Consider the following 26,397-nt stretch of genomic DNA (forward strand, 5'->3'; position numbering starts at 1 on the left):
TCCGAGTGGTTCGATATCTAGCCGAAGATCGTGGGTTCGAATCCCGCTCGTGACACTGACTTTTTTAATCTCAACTAAAAACCTTAATTAATTAACACCAAAATTGTTACCTAATTGAATCATAGTGTTCTTCCCATTTTTAAATAGATATTTATTAACTGCATCCTTCACGCTAAAGAAGGTGCATAAATTTCAAAATGATAAAAACATGTACCCTAATCGTTTTTTTCCTGGATACTTAAATTAATATTGAAAAACTAATGTTGGAAAACACTACATGTCCAAAGAAATTGGTAAATTTGTTTTAAATGTGCGTGAAATTACTATTTTGATTTGTATTAAGAATAATAATCAGGCTGGCTGTATAAACTTTAATACTGATATTTATATAACATTCTTATAACTTTATTATTTAATTTAACAAACGTCTTACAAGTAAATAAATTTTATTTACAAAATAACAAAGTTATCAATAATTATAATTGTTCTTTGAACAGAACTATCTAAATATCCATAATTTGTAAATAATACAAACTATTGTATTATACAGTGCAATTGGTTTAAAAGGGAACAACGATGGTTATGAATATTGGTCTATTATGTCTATTATTGAGGTGAAACTCCCGGAGATGACTGCTACGATGGTGACTAGTACGAGCATGATGTTTTTCCAGAGCTTCCAGTGAAATCGGCCAAATCCAGCTTCCCAGAGCATTATAGTTTCGACTAGGGCCGGGAAGAAGAAGCCGCACATTGAAAAACCAACTGCGCCAATAAGCGAGATGACAGGAGCAAGATTTGGAACAGCTATTGCCAATAGAACTGAAAATAGAAATGTATTAAAGGAATGATTTTTATGAAGGATCACGAGCAACTTACTAGTCCCGAATATCATCAAGGTGCGGACGATGTAGTACGCTTTGCCTTGGCTCTCTTCTGGAAACCTACATTCGACTCTTTTCCAGACAACATCCATGGATGCGGTTAACTGCAGTCCATATGAAAAAAGATTTGCAAGCGCCACTAAAGCCTTAACTGCCTCTGCCAATCTGAAATTAATGATCAATTCGCAACAGTAAAGAACAACTGTTTAAAATAGTATATTTAACCTTCTCATCATTTTGTAAGTCATCATTTTATCTGTTAAATCTTTCATTCATTATTATTTTTATTTGAAGTTGATAGGATATGACTCAATATTACTTTAATATTTAATTTATTCTTAAAGGTCGATGGAGTGTGACATACAGTTTTGAACTGGCACAGAGTGTGATGTTACTCAAATCGTTTCAGCTTTGCGCCATCTTCAGTGAAAATTTTTATATAATATACATTTTAAAAAATCACCACACATACATTTTAAACTTGTAACCGGAGATTTATGCCACTTATTAGTTTAAATTTGAAAAATAACTTTTCATAATGATGACTACAAACTGTAATTAAAAAGAGGCAGTAACATTTTTATAACAAATGTTTACATACCCATCTTCTGGCAGATTGAGGGTTATGCTTCCTTTAGCATCATCGCCATATTTAAGGAATCCAAAGAATCCAACCATCATAAACATGGTTACTACAACGGACATGGCCACAGTCAGCACCCCTGGACACCCCAAGAAATGTTGTGGCTTTTTCATTGAGTTTTCAATCGGCAGCATCTAAATATTGCGTTTGAATTGAAAAAGTCTTTAATTTACCATTTGCAACTTACTGTGCCGATGCCTTCCATTCCGAACAGCACTGTTGAAAAGAACAAGGGCAGCTTACTAATTGGTGCAAAATTTGGCCTGCTCGAGACTTCAGGCAAGTCTTGAAATAGGAAATAAAATGTCAGACATAAACCAGTGAAAAGCAGAACGTTTGCTACTGCTGAAAATGGCACAAGGTACTTCATATTTCTGACAATTCCAACTAGAAAAACCGGAACAGCAGTCATTAATATGTAAACCCTGATGTTGAAATGTAGCTGGTAGTGGTGTTCCATTATCTGAAACAATTTTTTATTCATTGAAAAAAAAAATCCTTTATACAATTTAAGACATAAAAAACTTAATTACTTCACTAAGTGTCTCTGCGACAAGCAATATGTACACAGTGTTAACCCCATAATATGTAAAAAACATAAATCCTTCTGCTATTTTCCTATAAATTTAAATTATTTAAATTATAATGAAAAAAGTGACTATTTATAATTAACTGACTTAACAAATCCAGCATAATGGCTAAATCTTTTATTCGCACAATATAGGAGTGAAGTCTCAACAGTCTCTGTATAACCTAAAAATGGCTTATTTAACAATTCACACATCCCTTGAGAACAATTAACCTAGAACAATAATTGTCCACATTTTATAAATCAGGTAAAAATAGGCTAAATTTATGCACAAATGTTATATAATAAAGCGAATAAAAACAATACCATAATATAAGTACAATGCGCACAAAGGACTCCGACGATGATGGTGCCAAGGAGACCAATAACCATTCCTGCATGTTTGAAACCATCTGCTATGGCTAGAACTCCAGTGCCCAAACTGCTCTTTACAACATGCAAAAACGCTTCTAAATCGCTGTAAATGAAATAAATTAGTTCTCAAAGAATTCAAAATTGTATTTATAAATACTTACGAAGTTGGGTGTTGTTTAACAAATGAAATGTCATCATCTTCTCCTGCTTCGATTGATTTTGATGAATTGTAACCAGTTAGCTCTATCCTAAAACCAATTTATTGTATTAATATCATAAAAATAGCATTATTTATTCATTTTTGTAACAACTGATTATTTGGAGATTGTGAGGTGCGGTCTGGTGTGACGTTGGTTTTTGAAAAAATTTTCTTTATCGTGCCAACGTTTCGATCTTTATTGAGATCATCTTCAAGGTACACCTACGTCACACCAGAATGCACCTCACGATCTCCAAATCATTGGCTAACGGTGACTAAACACCACACATTTGTAACAACTGTTCTACTTCTAAATAGAAAGACCATGTCAAATTAGGTAATCGCTTTGGTAGTATGAATGAGTATTTTAATTGACTTAGAACATTTTAATCATTTGTGGAATGGTTAAACTTCAAAGAGAGCTTCAAAGTTAAAGATAATTGCAGGAGGTAGACAAATGCGAGAAGGCCTTAGCATCTTGAATAAGTATATCCTTGGTGTAATTGTATAATTGATTTGTCTTTGTGAGACTGGGTAATCATCCATCGTTCTACCTATAAATAGTTTTGAAATTTAATTTGTTTTAATGATATACAATGATTACTTTTTTAAGCATATTCCTCATTGCCTCTTTGGTTCATTGGTCCCCCCCCCCAGTGGTTCTGGTCCCATGGGTAAAAAGGCCTTTTTGTAGCTAGTTTAGGTAATCAACCTATTAATTTCCTTTTATACATTTATGTCCCATATCCCACTTTAAAGTAATCTTGTTGTGTTTATCTAGAGCCATTAGGCAATTTTGAAGCTGATTGCTTTGATTGCTGAAAGCATACGCCTTAATGATGTTGTAACTGCCCGACTGTTTGAGAATAAGTAAATTTTTGCACCTTTCTTATTTTTGTTTATTAACTACTGTGTACAGTATTGCATGGACCTCAGCTTGGAAAATTGTTGGATTAGTCGAAGGGTTTTATTATTGGATAGTTAGGCTCTTTTTCCCCTACATCTTATTCCCTTCCATCTTTGATCCATCAATGTACCATACCATTGAAAAATTCTTTCTTTCAAAGATCTCTATTATCTACGATCCTTTTGAAGGGTCTATAAAAGTTGAGTTTTTCTCACATTTTGTACTTTTATGATCATCTCATTTATTTTAACTCTCTCCAAAATTTTGTCATGGCTTCTCCTGAGATCAGGCTTTATTTCCTTGTATCTCAGGAGTCTGTTAGCACTCTTAAAAGCCTCATTTAGAAAATAAAGGGTGGAAAGTCGAATGCAGTTTCCATTGCTGTGGTGTGACCAGTATACATTATCCATGTTATACATTACGACTTTGTAGACTTTTAGCTTGTTCTGTATCTCCTAGTTCAGTATTTTTGGCCACCAGGGGGTCCGGCCTTGTTAGGATTATTTTAATTAATAAAACTAATTAGGTATTATTATTAATATTGCAAACAAAAAATTTTTCCTGCCTTTACGAACTTCATTTACTTTTCACAATCATGGCAAATTAAGATGAAAAATTATTCAGTCAATGCTTCAAGATGCATTTGCATGGTGAATGCTTCCAAGCATAATTCAAATTTGAAGTGAATTTTCTTTGTTAATATCTGAGCTTAATTTAAGCTATTTCGACCTTGTTAACCGTCGAGGACAAATTCGCCGTCACGCTCAAAAAATTTCATTTTCAAATTGTAAATTCCAACTCTCGGACACACGAGCTGCATTTCTGCTCAATTTAATTTCATGTTTATGTATAGGATTCACACTTGAACATCTTCGAAAATATAAGGCATGGACGTCCGGAGTAAGAATTGTTTCTAAAAATGCACCAATTAACCGATTCCGTCCCATTACACAAAACTTAATTTTTTCATTCAATTATTTAAATCGGGAGATGAAAACTTATTATTTTGTTATAATAATGTTTATAAATGTTAAATCCTTCCAGGCCCTTAAAATTGCACTAGCAGTAGAAGTCCGACGCAAGTCTGATTTCCTTTTCTCGTGAGAATGCTTTAAACTTTATTTTACCCCTCTGACTTAGATGTTTTTTACAAGTCCATCAAGCAGGTTCGTGACTTTTCCAGAACCTCTTGTGGCAAACTCGTTCTGGAAGAAAAAAACATGTGTGCGAAACAAGGGTAAGAAAGTATCCATTCAATCCTAGCAGAAGGCTGGTGGAATCGCATCGTGGAATTTTTATGTTATTAATAATTGATAAATTCTTCATTGAAGTCTGTGGGACGGCGAACATACAATTTGGCCGTTTCCAAACATCCTGGACTATTTACAAATTTTCACTAAAATGACAAAACGCCGATACTTTGCTGACCCAACCAGCGAGAACAGGCGGACATGGATGATTTTAAAACCTTTTCCCGAAATTTTTTTTTCTTTTGTCCTTTGCATCCCAACAGTTTAAAATGAATTAGTAACAAGATTAGTAATTTATTATAATGGTTTATGATTCACGCCGCATTATTATAGAGGAAGGAATTTTTTAACAAAGCGAATTCTTCAATAATTGTGGGAATATCGACCACGGTGAAAACCATCACCAAACAAGGGATTCTCTCGACGTTTCCTTACAAGGATTGTTTTTCCCTTTTTAATTAACTTTTTGAAAAATTATTTAACATACCAAAGCTGTGTTTCAGAAGGTCTACGTTAATAATACGACTGATTTAAGATAACCCTGGCAATAATTACCTTACTTTTGTTTAAAATAATTTTCCTTTATTTTATATGAGGGTTCGCAACAGCAGAGGTCGTATAAACCCTCAGGGTGCCGGTGTTTTTGAAAAAAAAGCCCATTTGTAATTATGTCGGGTTCGAATGCAGGGCCGCTGGATTCGATCTTGGGACCTTTACCTTACAGTGATGAGCGCCGTGTCAACGCCTAAAACGTTGCGGCCACCGACAACCCTTAAAATATTGTTAATTTCATTTATTTTCGTACTAAGAGGAGGCTTTTTTAGTTTTATGTTTATCTTGCATTTTGTTAAATGTTCCCGAGGACGACTTTGACTAGCGTCAAGGGAAATAGATAGATAAACAATATTTATTGACAAATATTTGACATGGCAAACGTGTTTCGTTTTACGTTGCGTTTGGCGAGACAAACATCCCAGATGTGATTTGATCCATATTATTGACAGATATTGATTATGGTGTAAAAAACTAAAAATTTTAAAAACAAAAACCTTACTTTAAACAATTAAATGGTCAAGCGGACCACGAAATTAGTGAACTTATTTTAAACCTTAAAGTTAACCTTAAGTTTAAACCTTTAAAAAAAATAAGCATCAATGTAAACTAGTTCAAACGTAAATAAAAAATGATTATTTGGTGGTAGTGAGATGCGGTCTGGTGTGACTTAGGTTTGAGAAAAACATTTTCTTTATCGTGCCAACGTTTCGATCTTTATTGAGATCATCTTCAGGGCTCAAAGTGTTTGTTTTATGTGTAGATGCTTCATTCTTGTCTGTCGTGTTGAGCCGTGACAAGACAAACACTTTGAGTTAGAGATGGATTAAACACTTTGAGCCCTGAAGATGATCTCAATAAAGATCGAAACGTTGGCACCATAAATAAAAGGTTTTTTCTAAAAGCTAAGTCACAACAGACCTCACGACCTCCAAATTAAGTAACGGTCACTAAACACCACACGTAAATAAAAAAGTTTCTTAGTTGGTTAGTTCGTGTATAGAATTTTGTTTTTAAATTTAAATAAAATTTTAAAATCTGGCTTTCTGCCTTTGTTGTGCATATATTTAAACGTTATTATATATCATTAGGTTTGTTTTCTTATGTTGAATAAGGAAATAAGCCGGATTAGTTATACGAAAAGTTACAAAAATAGAAGACGATCCATGTAAAGCAAGAAAATAAAAACATTTTTAATAAATAAATTTGTAAAAATAAAATTTATATTTAGGTGTTTTTGGGGTAAGAAAAACGAATATAAACGTGGTTTCTCTAAAAAAAAATTTAACTACTTTGCAACCACCCTCGGTCAGAATTATGCACTACCCATACTAATGGCTAGCTGACAAATATAACATTGACATAGTGACGGATTAGTTAAGATTAGTTATTAGATGGATAATATTCTTCGTTCTGTTACAAATGAAAACATAACTTAATAAGCCAAAGTCCTATAAAATACCCAGTTATTGACACGATTTTATTAATTTTATTAAGTATCGATATAAATGACCAGATAGTCTCATGTTCCCTAATAACGAAAAGGGACTAGTTTGAAGGACGTCAATTTCTGTTAATCTTTAGGTCAACCTCCTTGCCGTTCGAGATTAAACTTGACCTAGTACTGTAATGAATGAATTCCGCCCGATTAAACAATAATTTAAATTGGGCATGTAACGAATTTAACTTTGAACCGACGTGAGGTGGGTTTCCGTTTTGTTTCGCGACCTGACTTCAAAGAAATTGGCTGCATTTGATTATTATCACGAAGGCCGTTTTCAACAAAAGAATATAATTTTGCTATTATAGATTGTAATCCTAAGAGATTCAGTGCCAAAAGATTTTTTTTCTCGTAAAATAAAACGGTTCGCTTGTTTGCTACTCCAAACAGAACAGGGTCTTTGATATATTCACTGTAAAACACAATTCCAATTTTTAAAATTTATAATGATAAAAAAAACAAGGGCTTTTTTTAAATAAACGCCAAATGATAATTCAGTCAAAACTAACTTTTGTAATTTGAAATTTTCTGGAAAAAAATGTAAGAATTTGTGTGGTGATTAGTGACCGTTAGCAGATGATTATTCAGAAATCGTGAGATGCGGTCTGGTGTGATGTAGGTTTCAGAAAAACATTTTCTTTATCGTGCCAACGTTTCGATCTTTATTGAGATCATCTTCAGAGTCAAAGTGTTTGTTTTCTATGCAATTGTGCCATTTTTGCCCAACAAGGGGCATTCTCAACACGACACGAAAGAATGGCACAATTACACAGAAAACAAACACTTTGACCCTGAAGATGATCTCAATAAAGATCGAAACGTTGGCACGATTCTTGCCCAACAAGGGGCATTCTCAACACGACACGCAAGAATGGCACAATTACCCAGAAAACAAACACTTTGACCCTGAAGATGATCTCAATAAAGATCGAAACGTTGGCACGATAAAGAAAATGTTTTTCTGAAACTTACATCACACCAGACTGTATCTCACGATTTCTGAATAAGTAACAATTTATGTCAGACCTTGAAAAACTCTGTTAGTGAGAATTGAAGTATTTTCTACTTCTATTATAAAAATAAATTAAAAATGAAACTCTTTGGAAATTTGCATTCGGTTATTTTCATTAAGAATTTTATTGGAAAGTTTTGTAACTGAAGAAAAATATAAAACATCATTGCTCTTTTGATCTTGATCCTTCTTGATATGTTAGCCTTAGTCCGTCACAGCCGATCAACCTCAACAAAAAACTTTCTAAACTTGAAAAAGCAATGTTATGTAAATTCAACTAAAATTTAAGTTGTGATAGCTTTTTACTGTTACTTTTTTGGTTTGCCTCTCCTTGCTTATTTCGGTTCGTCAGTCTGTGATCAAACCAAACGTTCGTAACATCGCAACCCTCGAAAGAAAATATGCGGTTTGTTGACGTCATAACTTATAAGCAAAATAAATGGTATGCGAGTCCCAAAGCTGGCAGTGAAGATCCGGTCCGCCTCATCTCGCTATTCTACTACTAATGATACAATGGTATGGTATACAGATGGATCCAAAACAAATGATTGAACCAGGTCAGACGTTTTCTGTATAAACCCAAAACATGAGCAATCAAATCCATTACTGGGCACACCTCTGTCTTTCAAGATGAAATACCTGCCATCAACGCTTGTGCCTTAGAAAATCGAATAAGAGGTTAAACTGACAAAACAAATCCTTATAAGATCTTACAGCCAAGCGGCTATTAAGCATTAGCATGAGAAAAAAAAACAACAACAAAATTAGTCGGTGAATGTATCCAAAATTTCCAAAATATTGGGAAACACAACAACCTAACGATATATTGGGTATCAGGACGCAATGGAATTTTGGGTATCAAAAAGACAGTTTTTTTCATTGCGGTATTTATTTCTAAAATTTAAAAAAATACGAAAAAGTTAATAAGATGGTTAAGTGGTATATTTTAATGTTTTGTCAGGATTGATCATATATGCTTGGTAAATACTGATTATGGCAAGCCGTCGTACCTCGAGTCTCAACAACGCCAGAATGTTGTACAGGCGAGCCCAAGTTGTCTTAATTTCAATCTGTCCAAATAATTGTTGAAAATAAATTTTACCTGGCAGTAATCTACCATTTTGGATCCTTGGGGGTGCAAAATTACAGCATGCAAATTGTAATTAAGTTGAAGTTTGATTTAATTGTCATAAAATAAATTAATTGACCATTATAAAGAAATTTCAATTAATTTTTGTTTTTCTCTAAGGTCTTGGTTGAGATGAAAAAGTTAGTGTAACGAGCGGGACTCGAACCCACGACTTTCGGATCAATACGCCGCTGCTCTAACCACTTGAGTCATCGTGACGGGATAGTGAGCCGAAGGACGTAGGTTCGAACCCAGCTCATGACACTAACTTTTTCATCTCAACCAAGACCTTAGAGAAAAATAATAATTAATTGAAATAATTGATATGGTCAATTATGACCTCTAAACATATATGGATTGGAAAGATATTTTCCACCTGGGTTTCGAGACGAAAGATATACTTAATCCTATCTTCAGTCCTGGATGGAATCTTATAACGCACACCATTCCAGGACGCAAAATATCCGCATGTCAATTTAATAAAAATTTAAAACCACTTATATTTTATATGTTTTTTCCTGCTTTAAAGGGCCCCCCAGTTGAAAAAAACAAACTGATCGTTACTCTGGCCTTCTTTTCAATTCGTCGTGGCGGTTCTATCAAAAAGTTCACGGTTAGCCCCTTATTCGTTTAGGAAATGCCTCCTCGAGATAGGCCCTACAGGATGTCAACACTTATTTATTTACAACCAATGGGGGTCAAAATGTCGTTTTGTTCAGTTGAAAAGTTCAATTCAATTTAAGTTCCAATCTTGTCGGTCCAGTTTGATATAGTTACACAAATCGAATTAAACAAAGGAAAGTCGCTAATAATGAACGCTATTGTTATAAGTTTTCTCATAAAAAAGCCAATATTTATTTGCTCAGTTTATTATTATTCCGTGGCCATGTTAAACTCATTCTACGATACGCTGAAGGTATTTCAATTTCAAGGTTTCAAAGTTATTCAAATTTATTATATTTGGTCTCTTAATAAAAAAGGAAATGTTGATTGTTTTTTACTCACGTTGATGCTGTGTTCGTCTCCAAACTCCTCAACGAGGCGCCCAGTTCCACTCCGTTGGGGTGCTTCACGGACAGCATTTTGTAAAATTTACCCCAGAACGGCGTTACAAAAACCTTTTCTGCTGCACTTTACACCATCATGTCCTTTTATCTGTAACAAGAGTAAACGTTATTGTTGTACAAGCGACGTTTCAGGCATTTAATTACAAATCGAATTTTTTTTTCCTTTTCGAATGGAAAAATTTTTCGTTCTCGATCGTAGAGGCATGACCTAACTTTCTTCTTACGACGTTTGCTTGGCTTATTTACAGAATTAATTTATTCCAGTGAAAAAATGGGCTATTGTTGGGACATTTGTGTTTTGATTCACAACAATTGTATTGTTCGTCTAACATTTGTTATTTACCGAAGAATTTGGCTGTAGGTATGCATAAAAATGTTAGGAATCACTTTGATTGTATTTGTACTCTACACTGTCTAAAGTGCATTATGCAAACGTGCTCCTTTTTTCCTGAGGGAGTTTATTTCCTATCTGCCCTCTACATCATTGCAGATGTTCTTAAAACTACACGATTTATATAAGGATATAAGGACAGGCAAAAAATTTCACCTAATTTTTTTTTTCATTTTCTCGATCAAAGAAAATTCTGCCCTTAATTTGTCTTATTGTTTTTACAAATAAATATTGTTTATGCTGTTTTAAATTGGGAATATCAATTATAGGTAAACACACTTAATCCTTAATCCAAAAGAAGGATAAAGGAATTTTCAATGTTTACGTTTTACGGGATTTAAAATGTTTATTCGGTATCATTTGAATACTGAAGCAATAAACTATTTAGTTTTCATCATTGTTTTCTTAATTTCAATTTTAAACTTAACATTGCCACTTAGAGCTGAGGATGTTGCGCATGGTGTGGTTCTTATTGATGATGGACGTTCCAGGTATCTAGAAAGCCCGGTTCTGGACGCTCTGGGGCAATAGAACCACAGGATGCCCGTTTTTTGATTTCGAGAATTTGGCGAAACCGGCACCTTACTGTTGTTCAAGCTATTCGTCAGCTCCAGGAAGTTCGAAGTGTCCAAACTTTTGAACGCACTGCTGGAAGAAGATTTAATTAGTATGGACTGATGGCTTTTCGGCCCTTAAGAGGACCAGAATTGACCAGGCACGCGGAGTTGGGCGGCTCGCATTTGCTCGAGAGCCCAGCCATTGGTCTTTAGACGATTGGTTTGCTGTACCTGTCACAGATGAGTGTAGATTTGCTCTACAATCTCCAGATGGGCGTGAAAGAGTATATATGAAAGGTAGGAAGCCTGGAATTTTTCCCAGAGCCAACATTTCCAACGTAGCTCAGTGATGGTGTGGGCGGGAATTTCAACGGAGATTCGCACAGAGTTGATTGTTGTTCGTGGGCTTTGACGGTCACTTGCTACATGGATGAAATTTTGGAACATCATGCGTTGCCTATCCTCTATGAAATCAGCGACAATCCTATGCTAATGCACGATAATGCCCGTCCACATGTCGCTCGCATAACACAAACGTACCTTCAACAGCATAACGTCAGGGACTTAGCCCGGCCTGCCCGTTCTCCCGACTTAACCCTCATCGAACATTTATGGCATAACCTCAATAGACGAATAAGAGCACGTCCATCACTTCCTCATTCACTCCACGATCTTGAAAGGACCCTTTATGAAGAATGAGCTAACCTCCAGCAAAGAGACATTTCCAGACTGGTAGAAAGTATGCGAGGCGTCTTCGAGACCTTTAAGCAAGAGGAGGAAATACGTGATATTGAAATGTTAATTAAAATTCGGAAACAAAATTAAAACAAATTTTATCTGTTTTTCATTGTCCTTGGCAATTTATATTTTTTTTTACTTTTTTAAATTTTCAATTATTAAACGTTAAAAAACGTGAAACTTTGATTAATGTATAAAAATGTACACAAATCAATTTATATTACAAGTGGGTGGAATGTTTTGCCTGTCAGTGTAATTTTGAGTATATAATATCTAAACTTAAGTGTAATTTGACACAATTACTTGTAAAGTAAACAGGTACTTAACGATATTAATTACTTAATAACTTAACATAAAGGTTAGGCCTATGTGGTTAAATTGATACAATCAGATTGTTTATTTTTAATTTATTATTATTGATTTTAATTTTTAATTTAATTTTATTTTATTGTCTGACATTGTTTTGAATTTTATAATGTATTAAAGTTTATAAAATTAGTTACATATTTCTTATGAATTCTTTCATCAATGGAGGCCGTAATCCTCCCTCTAGAATTATGTATCTTGCAATTTAAATCTGCCAATTTTATAGTATGTACAGCGTTAGATAATTTGGTCAAAGGTTGGCGGTTCATTTACATCGCCTGGGAAAATCTCATCTTGTAGAATGTGAAAGCGCTTCAATTATGCACGTTGTTTTCAATGGCACGTTAATAATTGGTTTCAAGTAAGTTGAAAATATAACCTACGGTTGTGGAGAATTTCTCGACAAAAGCGTTTCCAACCTAGCCTCACATGTCGCAGGTTACCTACCAAATGTGATTTTGGCACCTTGTAGTAACTTATGGGATGTTTGATGTCGGTAACTGCTTCCTTTTACATTTTCTGCCTTCTGTATGTATGATGTAAATATAGCGTAGGCGTGTAAGCAGGTTGCAAAATGTTTGGGCATCGCCCCAACCCCTTCACACGCAGTCAACTCGTCCGCCCAGGCGGGTGACCAGCAGGCATAAGTGCCGCTCATGTTCTCATCCCCACTGATTGACACAAAAGACAATGCTCGGGCCTTTAAATTGCCTAGTTGAGTCAACTGAGTTCACCATGGAAAGCATTGCAATTGCAAGTTTCAATATTCAGTTCATTGAAGATATTCGTATTACCCGCGATATGGGTCATGAGGTGTGAGGATTATAGCGACAAAATTAAAAGAAGCGAAACTTGAAGGGTAGTACATTTGATGGAAAGCACCCGTTCCAGTTTATAACAATGGATAAACCAACTCTTTATTTTGCTGGTTTCCTCCTTTTTGGCTTCCCTTTTTGCAGAAGAGCAAGCAAGCACCAAAGGTGCTCCTGCTTCCTCGGGTTCTAACATCGTACTGACCTCCATTTGGGAAGAGAGTTGATTCCACTAGTTGCTTGGTGTGAAACCAGCAAAGAAAGAGACTTCACATGGCAGTAAACTAGTTAAGAATCAACCGGACAACTTAGTTGAATCAACCAAACATCCTCGTCTGAAAAAAAAACCTAGGCTTTCCATAAAATGCATGCGATTAGCGGAATCTTCTACCATGTCAAGGGTTATCCGACTGTCTATGTAAATGACAATAAAAGGTGCTTTTTTTAAAAATTGGGACATTGTGCAAACAACTTACAAGTTATACCATGTAAGTAATATAATTTTTAAAAGTTACCATAATACTATACAGCAAAGAAATACTTCATTATAAAATTGTACAAGTGTTTTTTTTTTAAATGGTAGACGATCGAGGATTTAACAGGGTACCCGAACTTTGTCCACAATTAGAAAAGGAATTTGCACAATTGAGACGATCTCATTCAATGCTTTAATTAAAAAGCTCGCGTCTTTCGTGGGAATTGGCGTTCACGCTTTTTTGAATGTCAGTGCTCTACCCCCACAGGCAGGAATACCCTTGTTGTTCGGTCGGAGGGGAGGAGGATGTTGTTGCCAAATTAGTTTCCATGCCAAAATTCACTTCGAAATCGTCTTTTGACATTCGAAAATAAGGCGTAAACAAAACATAATTTTAGGATTATTTCAGCTTTAATCTTTAGACTCTTTTCAGAATGTCATGTAACTGCCTAAATCATCTGTAAAGTAATTATGGTAAACAAGAGAGGGAAAGATAAAGGTACATTATTTTAAGGTCCATAATGTAACTTTTACAAGAATTGGTAAACAGTTAATAATTGGCGTAAGGTGGCCTAATGAAATAGACAATAAGGCTTTTAAATAACACTACTAGTTTTTCTTTTTTAAATTTATGTGCTCATGTTAACCTAAAAATGTCTTTAAATTTTTTTTATATTCTTTTTTCCTTTTTCATTACCAATACCATTTTATTTCCATCATAGAGAGCCTCTATTGGACAATTTTTCATTGGCCATTTTAAAAAATTCCAATGCTGTAGAAAGTACTTACCTTATTTTATTCTAAAATTTCTACCCCTTATTCTAGATCAGGACGAGTCAGATCCTTCAAGTGCCATATCGACAGTGCTTTCGGTACGCGAGAGCTTCTCTGCCGATCCTGCCCAACCGTGCTGTTAGTTTCTTTTAATCACGTTTTAATGTTTTAGTGACAGAGGGCAGGATCGCGTTGGTTAAGTCCGGAGGTTGGGACGCCCCGGCTTTAGCGGTCTCGTCCGTCTTTTTGTACCCCTCAGAGCTATGTCAACAATCACCGTTTTGCCGAAACGCTCCACTCCATGGTATTTCCCCAACAAGACCACAAAGAGAGAGTCGACGGAGAACCTATCACACGTAGCAGGAACTGCTGAGAGAGTCGGTGCAGACTAGGTAGGTAGAGCGTCCATTGTCTCGAATCACCTCAAGTGCGTGCCAAATAGCGTACAATGCTGCTGTGTAAACGCTACCACGACTCGCGATACACACCCCCCGCTGGTCCTAGACCCATCCGTGAAGACGAGTCGAAAACCTCGGTCTATGTAGTCTATGTACCGATAGTTTAGCTCGGCAAATCTATGTCGGAATAGGCGACTTGAATAATAGGGCAAGATGTACGGCCGGAAGAACCTATGGTGGAGTCACTGGGTTATCCAGCTTGTGTGATATTCCCAGTGTCATTCCTGCCCTTCCTAAGGCTTCGCCGANTCTCTCTCTCTCTCTCTCTCTCTCTCTCTCTCTCTCTCTCTCTCTCTCTCTCTCTCTCCGAAGTTCAGGCTGCAACACCCCCAGCTGACATGAAAGGCTTGTTCTAAACGCGTCGGAGACCGCTCAAAGACCCTGACAGCAGAGCCTACCGAGCCTCTGCAGGAGCGTTTTTCGGACTGAAGAATAGGCCATGCAACCATAAAACGAGTTCGAGCAGACCAACGAGTCAAATATTTTCACAAGGAGTTAGAGAGAATATTTTCCCTGTCCGGGTCCCAGTTAAAGAGACCGATGAACATTAATAATGCTATTGCTTTCCATCTATTCAATGTTCATATTTCTTAACCTTTTAAATCAGAATTTATAGTTTCATAGACCAGATGAGCTAGATATATTGACCTCAAGCTCCACGAAGAAGTGAGCTTATTTTTACTAATTCGCCTACACTAACTGTTCTTAAAAATAACCAATAATAAATAAAACAATAAATAAAAAATAAAAAACAGAAGGAAAGCTTTATATTAAATCTCTAGGCGGCCTTTATTGCTTAAAACTCTTTTCATTGATACATCAAAGTGACCTGCAATTAGAGCATATTGCTCTAAAGAGGAAATTGCTCGAGAACAGAGGCTCAAAAGTCTACATAGAAAGTATGAGTTGAAAATAGGTCGATTATGAGATTATTATATGTAGAGTAAAGATTCTAAACAAAATATATTTCTAAATATATATGATGTTATAGTGTGAAACATTGCAATATATTTATAGAATTGAGAATGTACTGGTTTCCTTTGAACTGGCGCTATACGATCTCAGTTAATTTCAGTCAACAAAGGTTATAAAAGGTTGAATGATGTTCATACACGTTAAACTTTTAAATTTTTAATTAAAGTTTCATAGTCCTGAAGGGAACTCTAATATTTTCAAAGGAAAGAATTGGGTTCTTTCTAAAACTCATCTCTGAACGTTTTTTAATATATAATGAAAAACTACATTATACAACAATGTCATAAGATAGTTAATTAACAGTGACCTTATTATTGAGGTAAAGGACCCAAGTTGTTTTGATTATGTCGGGGGAAAATACTCAAAATTGTCATTGTTTTTTTGTTTTGTTTTTTATTAAACAGGTTATTTAAATATTCGAACTTTTATTCTGTGTTTGAAAATCGATATAGGTGACAACGTCCACGTGTATAAATTTAAAACTACGCAGTTAACACAACAAAATGGAGTTGAAAATAAACCTAGTTTTCACACTCACCTCGATGGACATTCGCCAGTGGTGCGGTGATCGGATTTCAGCAGAATTCCACTCAGCATGTGCCGCTGGATTCGCGAGAACCCTCAAGAAGTCGAGAACTCGCGAAAGTCCGTCCGTCCTTCCGTCACCTGGGGCGGAAACGTTGCAAAAACAGCGACGGATGCCGTTTCAGGGCGCACAATCGGGGCTTATTAATACAATTAACGTTTATTTGTGTCACGGCACGTGCCAAAAAATCGTCCCCCTCAACGTTCTCGTGTCGCACACCCGGGTCAGACAATTTGAATCAAATTTGTGGACGACGCCCCTCAAATTACAAAACCGGCGGATTTAGCAATAGCCCGCCGCGTCGCCTCCACGGATTTTTGGACACCTTAAACACGCCGGATGGCACAAGTCCAAAATATCAGAGTCGTTTCTGTCCCTCTTATTTTTTTCAGTGCTAAATGAATATAACGCATTGCTCGGAGTAGGCCAAAGGTTCGATTTTATCATCAATATTCAGTCAGTTTACAAGTAAATTAAGCCTAACTGCATAATAAACATCTATTATTTATTTTCTTCTTTGAATGAAACCACATCGAATAAAAGCAGCACAAGCTATTATTAAACATATTTTTTTAAATAACATTATATAAGTTGGCTCAGAAAATATAATTTGACAACAGTGGTCAGCTGGTCGTAAGAAAAAAGAATTCGGTGACAGTACATCTAAAGTGGAGTAGAATGCCGTAAACCTCATTGTTTTACCTCAATCCGTTGAAAAATTACGATTTTTTTTAGTATTTATTTAAGAAAAACACGTTTCTTTACCTAAAACCTGAATTTTCTCCACTCTAACGTAACTTTTCCCAACTTTTGACCCCATTTTTAGAGTCAGCACCGAATTTCCTGTTAGATTATTTCACTTTTGTTTTAAATATCGCCAGTCTACTTACAAAAATCAAGAAATTTTTGAAATGGTAATTTTGGATCGACTCCCTTAGGTCCCTTTTTTAAAAATCTAAAACCACCTAAAAACTTAACTATTCATGAGCTTGCTAACGGTCTATTCAAAAGCAAGATTATTTCGATTTTTTGATGGGCAATTTCGGTTGGAAGTTGGGAAAACGCGGACGTATCCTGGGTATTAAATACTTCTCCCAAGAATTGAATGGGGATGTAAATTAATAATTAGTAACTACATTCTGAAATAATTTATTAATAAAAGAAACATACTGTTCTTCCCAATAAAAATTAACACGTTAAAAAATAACTCCTTACTTTAGTTTGATAAAAACAAAATAATGTGACACAAACATTAAAAAAGAGAAGGTTAGAGGAGCTGTGCATTGAACTGAAGGTCGTGGGTTCGAATTCCATTGGTAACACTAACTTTTTCATCTCAACAAAGACCTTAGATAAAAAGAATAATTAATTAATATAATTAAAAAAAGTTAACCTGATATTTTACCCCGGATTACTGTTTCCCAACTTCCAACAATTACCAATCAAAAAATCAAAATAATCGAGGTTTCGAATATGCAGCTGGAAAGCTCATAAAATGTTGAAGTTTCTAGCAGTATTGACATTTTTAAAAATGTAATGCAAAAGAGCTACACTTTAAAGACGTTGATCCAAATTGGTATTTCGCAAATTTATTGACGTTTGTGCGGCTATTTTGCATATAAGCCATACCATTTCTAGAACAAAAGTGAATTAACCTAAAAGGAAATTTGGTACAAAATCAAAAAATTGGATCAAAAGTTACGTTAGAGCGGAGAAAATTCCTATTTTATCTAAATAAACGTGTTTTTCTGGCATAAACACTAAAAAAAATCGTAACCTTTTGAACGGATTGAGGAAGACCAGAGGTTTCCGGCATTCTATGCCTCTTTAGATGTACTGTTACCTCAAAAATTTTTTAACATGACGAGCTGGCCACCCTGCATAATCAATCACCTATTTAAATCTTACTAGAAACAATTTACCAATCCTTCACACATTTTGTTATCAATTCCAATAAACAAATCAAATAAAAAAACACTGTCCTATGGTCGAAAAAACTTCAGCACAAAAACACCAAATTTAAAACATTTATTCTCATAACTTCCATTGTGACTAAATTTTCAATAGTAGATAGTACCACTAGAACTCTAGGATAATGTAAATAATACGCAAAAAAATTATTGTAGTTTTGTCATTACTTATCATTATGTACAGCATGTCGTCCTTGGTTTATTTTATATATATATTTTTTTTTATTTTTTTTTGGGGGGGGAGAGTTGTGAGATTGAGTTTGTGTGTGTACAAGTTATGGTTGTTTGGGTTTTATAATTTGGCGTGAGTTATTTAGTGTGTGTTTTTGGAACTTCATGAACTTTTTTAGGTAGTCAAAGTTTTGGGAAAATTTTTAGTTTCTTCCAAGTATTTTGATTTTTTCATTGTTAATGTTGCGTTACTTTTCGCCTGCTGTTATGGTGAATTCCTTACTTTATATTTTTCAACTTTTTGATCAATTTTCGCCATTTTGACCTCGTTTTGTGTGACTAATTGATTTTTAGTCTTTCGCTTTGCTGTTCTACGTCTATTGTTTGTATAAAGTTCTGGGTTGTCTGATTGTATGTTGCGTTTTTGCAGTTGTTTGCAACTTTGTTAAATGTGGTTAAGTTTATTAGTGTTAAGTTTACGATATCTACTAAAGGTTCAGAAGAAATCACAACGAATTTATGACAAACGTACCACTATTATAATATAAACAAGCAAAAAATAATTTTTAAATATCAAATCTTCAAGGTTTTCTTAGATAATGTGCACACTGTTTCGACAATGTAAAATCCAAATTTTTCGGATTTTTAAATTGTGCCAAAAAAAAATGACCCAATAGACGATTAAAAAAACCGTCTGGTAGTTGATATTTTAAATTGTCTACCAACCGACCGATAGGTGGAGCTTCCATTGGCAATACAGGACAATATTATTTTTGTCAGCTTGGCAAGTATCGGGGTTCGGGTCGAGTGGGGGATAATTTAATTTAATCTTTTTATTTAAGGTCAAATTGGTGCTGAAATAATATTGGCCGAGGCGGTGTCGGACGCACGTGGTCCTCATAAAAATTGCCAGATGGTTAACGATGGTCGGAAATTTTTTGGAAAATTCAACAAATCATATTTGTACACCGGCGGTGGGAGTGTGTTTGTGTGTTTCTGAGTTAGGCGTTTTATCGACGTTCCTCCTACACCCCGTTTCCATGAGGGTTTTCTGTTTACAACAAAAACAATATTTTTGCGTTTGTTTAATTTCAATATTTATATTAGTACATAATGTTATAAAATCAAAAATATCGCTTATATTTGTTATCTGTTGTAAAAACATTCCTATTTTAACGTTTTTAAAATCGTGTCGTGCGATGTACCTAGTTAAATTGTAAAAATGTAAAAATTAAAATGAAAATTCCTCAATAAAAAATAAGTTAAACATCCACCATATCTCGTTGAACCGGCATTAATCCTGAAATTGTGTTTTCTTTCACAATTGGTAATTATAATGGCACAAAGGGCCGCCGTAAAAAGATTTAATAGCCCGAGAGCAATCACAATACGAAAACAGAGATTACCGAGATAAAGGGAAAAGCTTCGTCAAACGCGCGGCGCGTTGCGGAAAATTTCCTAACGCCGTCGATGAGCACAAAAGAAGAAGAACATTTAATTCGGCCGGATATCGACTTTTCGAATTAAATCCACGTAAGACAGTGGAAATTTCCTAAGGAATAAATAATTGTAAAAAGCCGGCACGCGGCATGTTTGATAAAGGTTTATTGCCAAAATAAAATAAAAAATTACATTTGAAGAAAATCTAATGGCAATCATGGAAATGGTGTGATAAGAATTCTGTTTACCGTAAAGGACTTCTTTACCGCTTGCTTTTATAATATTGTCCTACATAAAATTAAGAACTTAGTCACTCCACATCGGGATTACATAACACTAAGGTTTAACTCAGATCTTCTGTTATGTGCGTTGCCGTTCCTTTTGAAAAACAATTTCAAGCAGCATTTTGGATTTTCATTCACTGCCTCCGTTTATACGTAGGACATGGTACTTCGCAGTATCAAAGATTACACAAATGTATAGACTAACTTAAAAAAGTTAGAATAAAATAGTCCAATAATTTATGAAATAACAACGATGAAGTGCCTCGATTTCAGTCGTTTCTATATTCTGAAAAGGTGCGTTACAACAACCTTTCATTTTCACACTCGTTGGACAATTGTTTATGATTTTTACAACTAAACTGAATGTAAATGATAAAAAGGAGGTTGTTAATAAAACACCGAGGCGTCGTAAATGTTTACAAACGTTGTGAACTCAGTAAATTTAAGCTGCTCAAAAATAAATAGGGATATTGCAAATTTTGTAGTATTTACTTTCCCGAGCATTTTTATTTTATTTTTATTAGAAATTTCATTAAAACTTATTATAAATTAATAAAGTTTTTCGGAAGTGAAATTTAATTAAGTGATTTTGAATTTTTTTTTTCGTTAGTGACCGCAACGGACGTATTAGGTAAAGGTCCCAGGTTCGAATCCAGCGGCCCTTCATTCGAACCCGACATACAAATGGGTTTTTTCTTTAAAACACCGGCACCTTCAGGGTTTATATGACCTGTTGCAAACCTTCGTTACAAAAAAAATTAAAAAAGGTTTTTATTCCGTAATTTTGTTTATTTGACATAATTTTTTTTAAACAATTAATACCGTATATAATGACCTCTGTTAGCTAAAACCTCTGTGGACCCGTTAGGCATTCTGTTAATAAGATTGTCACTAATTTCATAAGGAATTTGTCTCCATAGATGTGAACTGGCTGCCGATGGTGATGTATTTATTCCTCGATAAATTTTTGGACATAACGGACTGCGGTTAGACTTCAACACTATGGAGTCTACTACGGCCTCCAGTGTAAATCCCAGACCATTACATCACGTCCTCCGAACTGCACTGAAGCGAGACGAACTTGGGCATTGTACGCCTCCCCTGTAGATTCTTCGGCGCCTGCTATCACTATTCAGACAGTGCGACTCATCAATAAACATAGCAGCATTCCAATTGGTGTCCTCTTCTAGACGCTCGCTGCACCATATTCTCCTAAGTTGATGATGGCGGGCAGTTGCTGCAGGTCGTCTCAAGGGGAAATACGATGTGGGGCCAACTTCTCACAATCGTTTGTTTGATGAAGGCCTTGCCAAAACATCTTGCACTTCATTTTGGATCTAGCGTGCACTATGGAAAGGGTTCCGTCTTGTAGCAACGACAATATTTCTCTCCTCCTTAGCGTTGTAATGCGCTGAGATGCTCTACCAGGCCTGCTATTGACACTTGCAGACTCTCGGAATCGGGCTAAAGCCGGAGACCAAGCTCTGAGAAACGCCAATTGCCTCCGAGATTATCCACTTCCCGGTAACCACGATGGCTATTCTCACAATAATATTGTGAACTTCTGGATCAAAATGATGGCTTTCCACGGTTAAAGAGAATACAACTAGATTAAAATGTAGAAAAGACGAGAAAAGGCGTTTGCTTAGAAAATGAGTAATCTTCATGTTTACTATTTTTAAGTAAATCCGTTATTAAAATTTTTTTGTTTTTTATTTTCTATTTTGTTTTTTCCAACAACTAGAATAGATCGGTTAATTTAATTAAAATAACTAGAATAAGAATAAATAAAAATATACCTATTCAGTTTTGAGCAGTTTACGTTTAAAACCGTCTATAGAGCTATGGAGAAAGGGAGAAANACATGTAACTTTTTTTTAAAATAAAGGCAAGGAGAGTTGTATTAACTATGTACAGCAGTTCGAATGAAATACTAGTCTTTGAATTTTTTTTACTTACTAAAGTTTTAACTACTAAAAACGTGGAATATAGCAATACCACTGAAATTGTTTTTTAAAAAAATGGCTGCAAGTATAGATAAAAACGTGCAAGAATAGTACGTAATTTTTGACAAAGTATATTGCATTACTAGTACAGATTGTAAAATATAAAAGCTCGTAAAAAAATGTAATCTGATACAATGTTAGTAATGAATTAGCTACTTATGAAACTTAGCTATGTATCATACAATATTTTGAAATTAAGTTTATTCTTAACGTTCCCCAAAAAACAATCCTTTTGTAAAATATTTGTAACAACCCTTATTTTAATATTACGGCGTCTCAGTTCAGCCAATTATTGTAACATAAATAAATATTATCGTCAAAAAAAACTAACACCTGGTTTTTGCACGAAAATATGGCCATCTTCAGAAATGCATATTTTCTCAGCCTTTTAAGTCACAAAACTGCGCTAAGTCTCAATTTTTACAACATTTTACGCTAAACAAGATGGTTTTGTTAAATGTTTTCCTAGCCGTATTCATTCATCAGTAAATTCTAAAATTTTGGAACATGTTAATTTTTGCACTTTTTACGAAAACTTCAAATTGAGCTGTGGAACCAGGAAATCTTTCTTCTCGAGCGCCACCCTACAGCGATCGATAGGAAATTTGAATAAGCTTTCAATTGGTCACCTTCCACTTGCCCGATTTCTCAATCTTTTTCTAGTTATTCTTGATTTTTGGGGGGGGGGAAACGTGTCATTTTACTTGCTCATGGAAAAAAACCCATCACTCTCTCTCTCCCGATTTTCAAGAATAAATAAATTTTAAACCATCATGATTTCTCAAATTTTACACTGTACAACTTTAGTTCCGAGGACGTTAGTTTTTTGTTTATTTTTTATCTTATTTTATTTATTTTTTTTTTTTAATGGGCTGTGTATATTTCGATCAGCCGGAGTGCGTTTTAACGGAGTTTGGCTTTCCTCATCCCACTTCTTCAGTCTTTGACGTATTGTAATTTTGTACCTGCCCATTGATGTAATTTGCTCCAGAAATTAAAATAGGATGGGATTGGCAATTTTTTGTGGGGAAGGTGGTCAATTTCCTTGTTTGAGATCGAAGGTCGGTTTGCCCGCGATTTAAAACCTCTTAATCAAGAACACGATGCATACATGTAATGGAAAACAGGCTACACGTCATGCCTATTAAAAAATATTCGGAGAAGAAAACCAAAAGATCCCGGCGCAATTTTCACATATTTGCCAATTAGACACAAGAACAATGAAATTGTCATTATGCTAACTTGGGATCTTAGCTTGACCCACACGCAATAAATATTAAACGGCAAACAAAGGGGCATCAACACCTGACCGCCACGGAAATAGCCAATACACCTCACTACCAAAACTTGGGTCATGTTAAACGTGAGATAAAAGCCGACAAAAAAGTAAAGTGATTTTTGTATAACAAAAACTTACGTTTTCTTTTATTTTGTTTTAAATCATAACTATATTTTAACCTAAGGTTTTACTATCATTTTCCAGTGACAGCGGTGCGATTTGGTAGACGGCCCACTTGCAATTAGGTTCTTTGACGTCACCTCCTCGACATTATCTGCATTATTGCATGTTCTGGCGGAATTCTAATGTAAATCGGGCAAAATAGTTTTAACCTTGAGTCACTTGCCAACGAAATTGTGCGAAAATTTCAAATTCTTCAGGCCCAGTTTCATCTTCGGCAAGTCTACGCGACGAACAAACACTCGTTCAAGGGGTCATTAATTGATTGCTCGTGCATAAAATGACCGACAAAGTCAGCATTCTTATATTGTTAGCATTTTTTTATCGTTCAAATATTTATAATAAAAGATTATCCTTATAATATAAGAGAGGAAGATGCAGAAAGCAAAAATATAAAATAGTGCTGACATCGTTATATTAGTAAATTAGTAAACGTTTCATTTCATTTTCTTTAAAGCATTTAGTTATTTGACTTTAACTATTTACTTTGTCAAACGCAATGACTTTCCTTAACATATACGAGAATGTCAGGATTAACAATTATCGTAAATGACAGTCATTGAAACGCTCGCACCTTAAAAGATTAGCATTAGCGTCAAGAGAATTTCTTTTGAAATCTTCATTTCTTGTTATTTTTTAGAGATTAACGTAAATTATGGCAGATTTGAGATAAAACTCCAAACCACTAAGCTAACAAAAATTATACCTGTGAAAAAAAAAATCATCACCTCTGTCTCATACATGCTCATAAATCGTGCACTCTGCTAAAAAGTCTTTCAGAGTTTTTAAAATTTAAAATTTACGCGTGTTTCTTAGCGACCGGTTGTTTTATAATTTGTTGAAGTCGTGAAGAGCGGTCAAGAATGAAGTAGTTTAGAAAATCGCCTTTTTCATTTTTTTTTTGCTAACGATTCGCTCTTGATTCGGGTCATCTTCAGGGCATAAAGTGTGGGGCTATTCTTGTGTTGTCATATTGGTTCGAGATTAACGTAAATTAGGGCAACTTTGAGATAAAACTCCAAACCGCTGAGCTAACAAAAATTATACCTCTAAAAAAAATCATCGACCTGTCTCATATATACTCATAAATCGGGCACTCTGCTAAAACGTCTTTCAGAGTTTTTAAAATTTAAAATTTATGTGTGTTGTTTAGGTTGTTTCATATTTTGTTAAAGTCGTGAGGAAAAAAAATGAGGTAGTTTAGAAAAACATTTTTTTTCCCGACGATTCGCCCTTTATTTGGGTCATCTTCGGAGCATTGTGGAGCTATTCTTGTGTTGTCATATTGGTTTTGTGTGAAAAAAAATAACTTTTTAATTTTTTTTCCGACGATTCGCCCTTTATTCGGGTCATCTTCAGGCATAAAGTGTGGAACTATTCTTCTGTTGTCATATTGGTTTTGTGTGAAAAAAAAAACTTTTTCATTTTTTTTTCCGACGATTCGCCCTTTATTCGGGTCATCTTCGGAGCATAAAGTGTGGTGCTATTCTCGTGTTGTCATATTGGTTTTGTGTGCGAACCAATATGACACCACAAGAATAGCACCACACTTTATGCCCTGAAGATGACCCAAATAAAGGGCGAATCGTCGGCAAAAAAAATGAAAAATGTGTTTTTCTAAACTACATCATTCTTTACGCTCCTCACGACTTCAACAAATTATTTTAAAATTTATCGTCCACGATTCAGAAGTTTTCAGCTTATCATTTTTTTCATACGGAATCGCCGATCTCTCTCTCTCTCTCTCTCTCTCTCTCTCTCTCTCTCTTTAACAGTTAAATTATTGCCTATTGTGTCGATATGTCTGTGCCTTTTCTAATGGTTATAAAAATTTCTTCAATTTCACGCGGGAAACAAAACTATTTCGGTCAAAATTAACCATCGCTCTTTTAATGTTGACAATTGTTTACCGAAATTTTTAAACAATTTTAATATAACGTAATTATTATCATTTTCTATAGGTATCAAATTATTAAAGTGTATCGTGTAAATTAGTTTTTTCTAACAGTGATTAATCAGTCTATCTAGCCTATTTAGCGTATTTAAACGCACATCACTATTATTTGTGATTAATAATTTTTATGAAATTGTATTGAGTACATGCATGACTAAAAAATCCGCTTGCCGTGTAAAAGATAGTTTATTTTTTAAACGATAAATATGTAACATTCTGATCAAGTCAGCATCAGAAAGCGAAGGCGCCTTTTCTTTCAAATGTATATAATGTTACTTCTTAATCGGACAGAGTTGATTAAAAAGTTTAGACAAAATAAATTAGTTTTTACAAAGTATATGAAAGAAGAGGAAAAGATTCTTATAATCAACAACTATTTAAAACTCATTCTTTAAATTTGTTTTGCTCATAGAATTTCTCAAAACATTAATTTTGTTAGACTAGAAAAAAACACTAGAGGACCAAACCTTTGGAACGTTCAGCGTATCATTTTTTTAACCTGCCTTCACAAATGTTTATATAATGATCTTAGAACTAAAGCGGTACATACAGCAGAAGCCTGCACAAATCAAAAGTAGGTTACTAACCGAAAGATTTGCACACTCCAACCACTGAGTTGATACTGAATGTTCCCGAGTGTGGCATATAGGTGTGACCTTGCTCCACTATCACTCTTTCCGTCCTCCCTCGCCGTGTCCTGCGATCAACTTGCGGAAATTCAAATGACAATTATCGGCGATTGTATGTTTAATTAAATAATCTGATTCACTTTGAAAGCTAGTCGGCTGGGATTTTTGTTGCATTGGTCCACGAGGACTTCGTAACATTCTGATAAGATACTATGGAAAAACGAAAATATTTGTGCAGTACGTTCATATTTAATGACGCTTGAAA

At 34.9% G+C, this 26,397-nt stretch overlaps 1 protein-coding gene across 2 annotated transcripts; it reads right to left on the bottom strand.

Moving 5' to 3' along the window:
* Window positions 1-357: 357 nt before the first annotated feature.
* LOC106661999 (proton-coupled amino acid transporter-like protein pathetic) lies at window positions 358-26,192 on the bottom strand. Of its 2 annotated transcripts, none has more exons than XM_014385796.2 (10): window positions 26,091-26,192; window positions 10,026-10,175; window positions 2,632-2,718; window positions 2,423-2,573; window positions 2,205-2,329; window positions 2,061-2,145; window positions 1,715-1,990; window positions 1,486-1,661; window positions 880-1,049; window positions 358-822 (listed from the first exon to the last, which is right to left on the bottom strand). In XM_014385796.2, exons 2-10 carry the CDS (start codon window positions 10,100-10,102, stop codon window positions 581-583), a joined length of 1,389 nt encoding a protein of 462 aa, XP_014241282.1. In that variant the 5' UTR covers window positions 10,103-10,175; window positions 26,091-26,192; the 3' UTR covers window positions 358-580. The 2 variants fall into 2 exon arrangements, with proteins under 2 accessions (XP_014241282.1, XP_014241281.1); XM_014385795.1 differs by lacking the exon at window positions 26,091-26,192 and adding an exon at window positions 16,172-16,627.
* Between the last annotated feature and the right edge of the window lie 205 nt (window positions 26,193-26,397).

This window comes from Cimex lectularius, unplaced genomic scaffold, assembly GCF_000648675.2.
Source record: "Cimex lectularius strain Harlan isolate CLEC.00 unplaced genomic scaffold, Clec_2.1 scaffold268, whole genome shotgun sequence".
In the NCBI taxonomy this organism is placed as follows: domain Eukaryota; kingdom Metazoa; phylum Arthropoda; class Insecta; order Hemiptera; family Cimicidae; genus Cimex; species Cimex lectularius.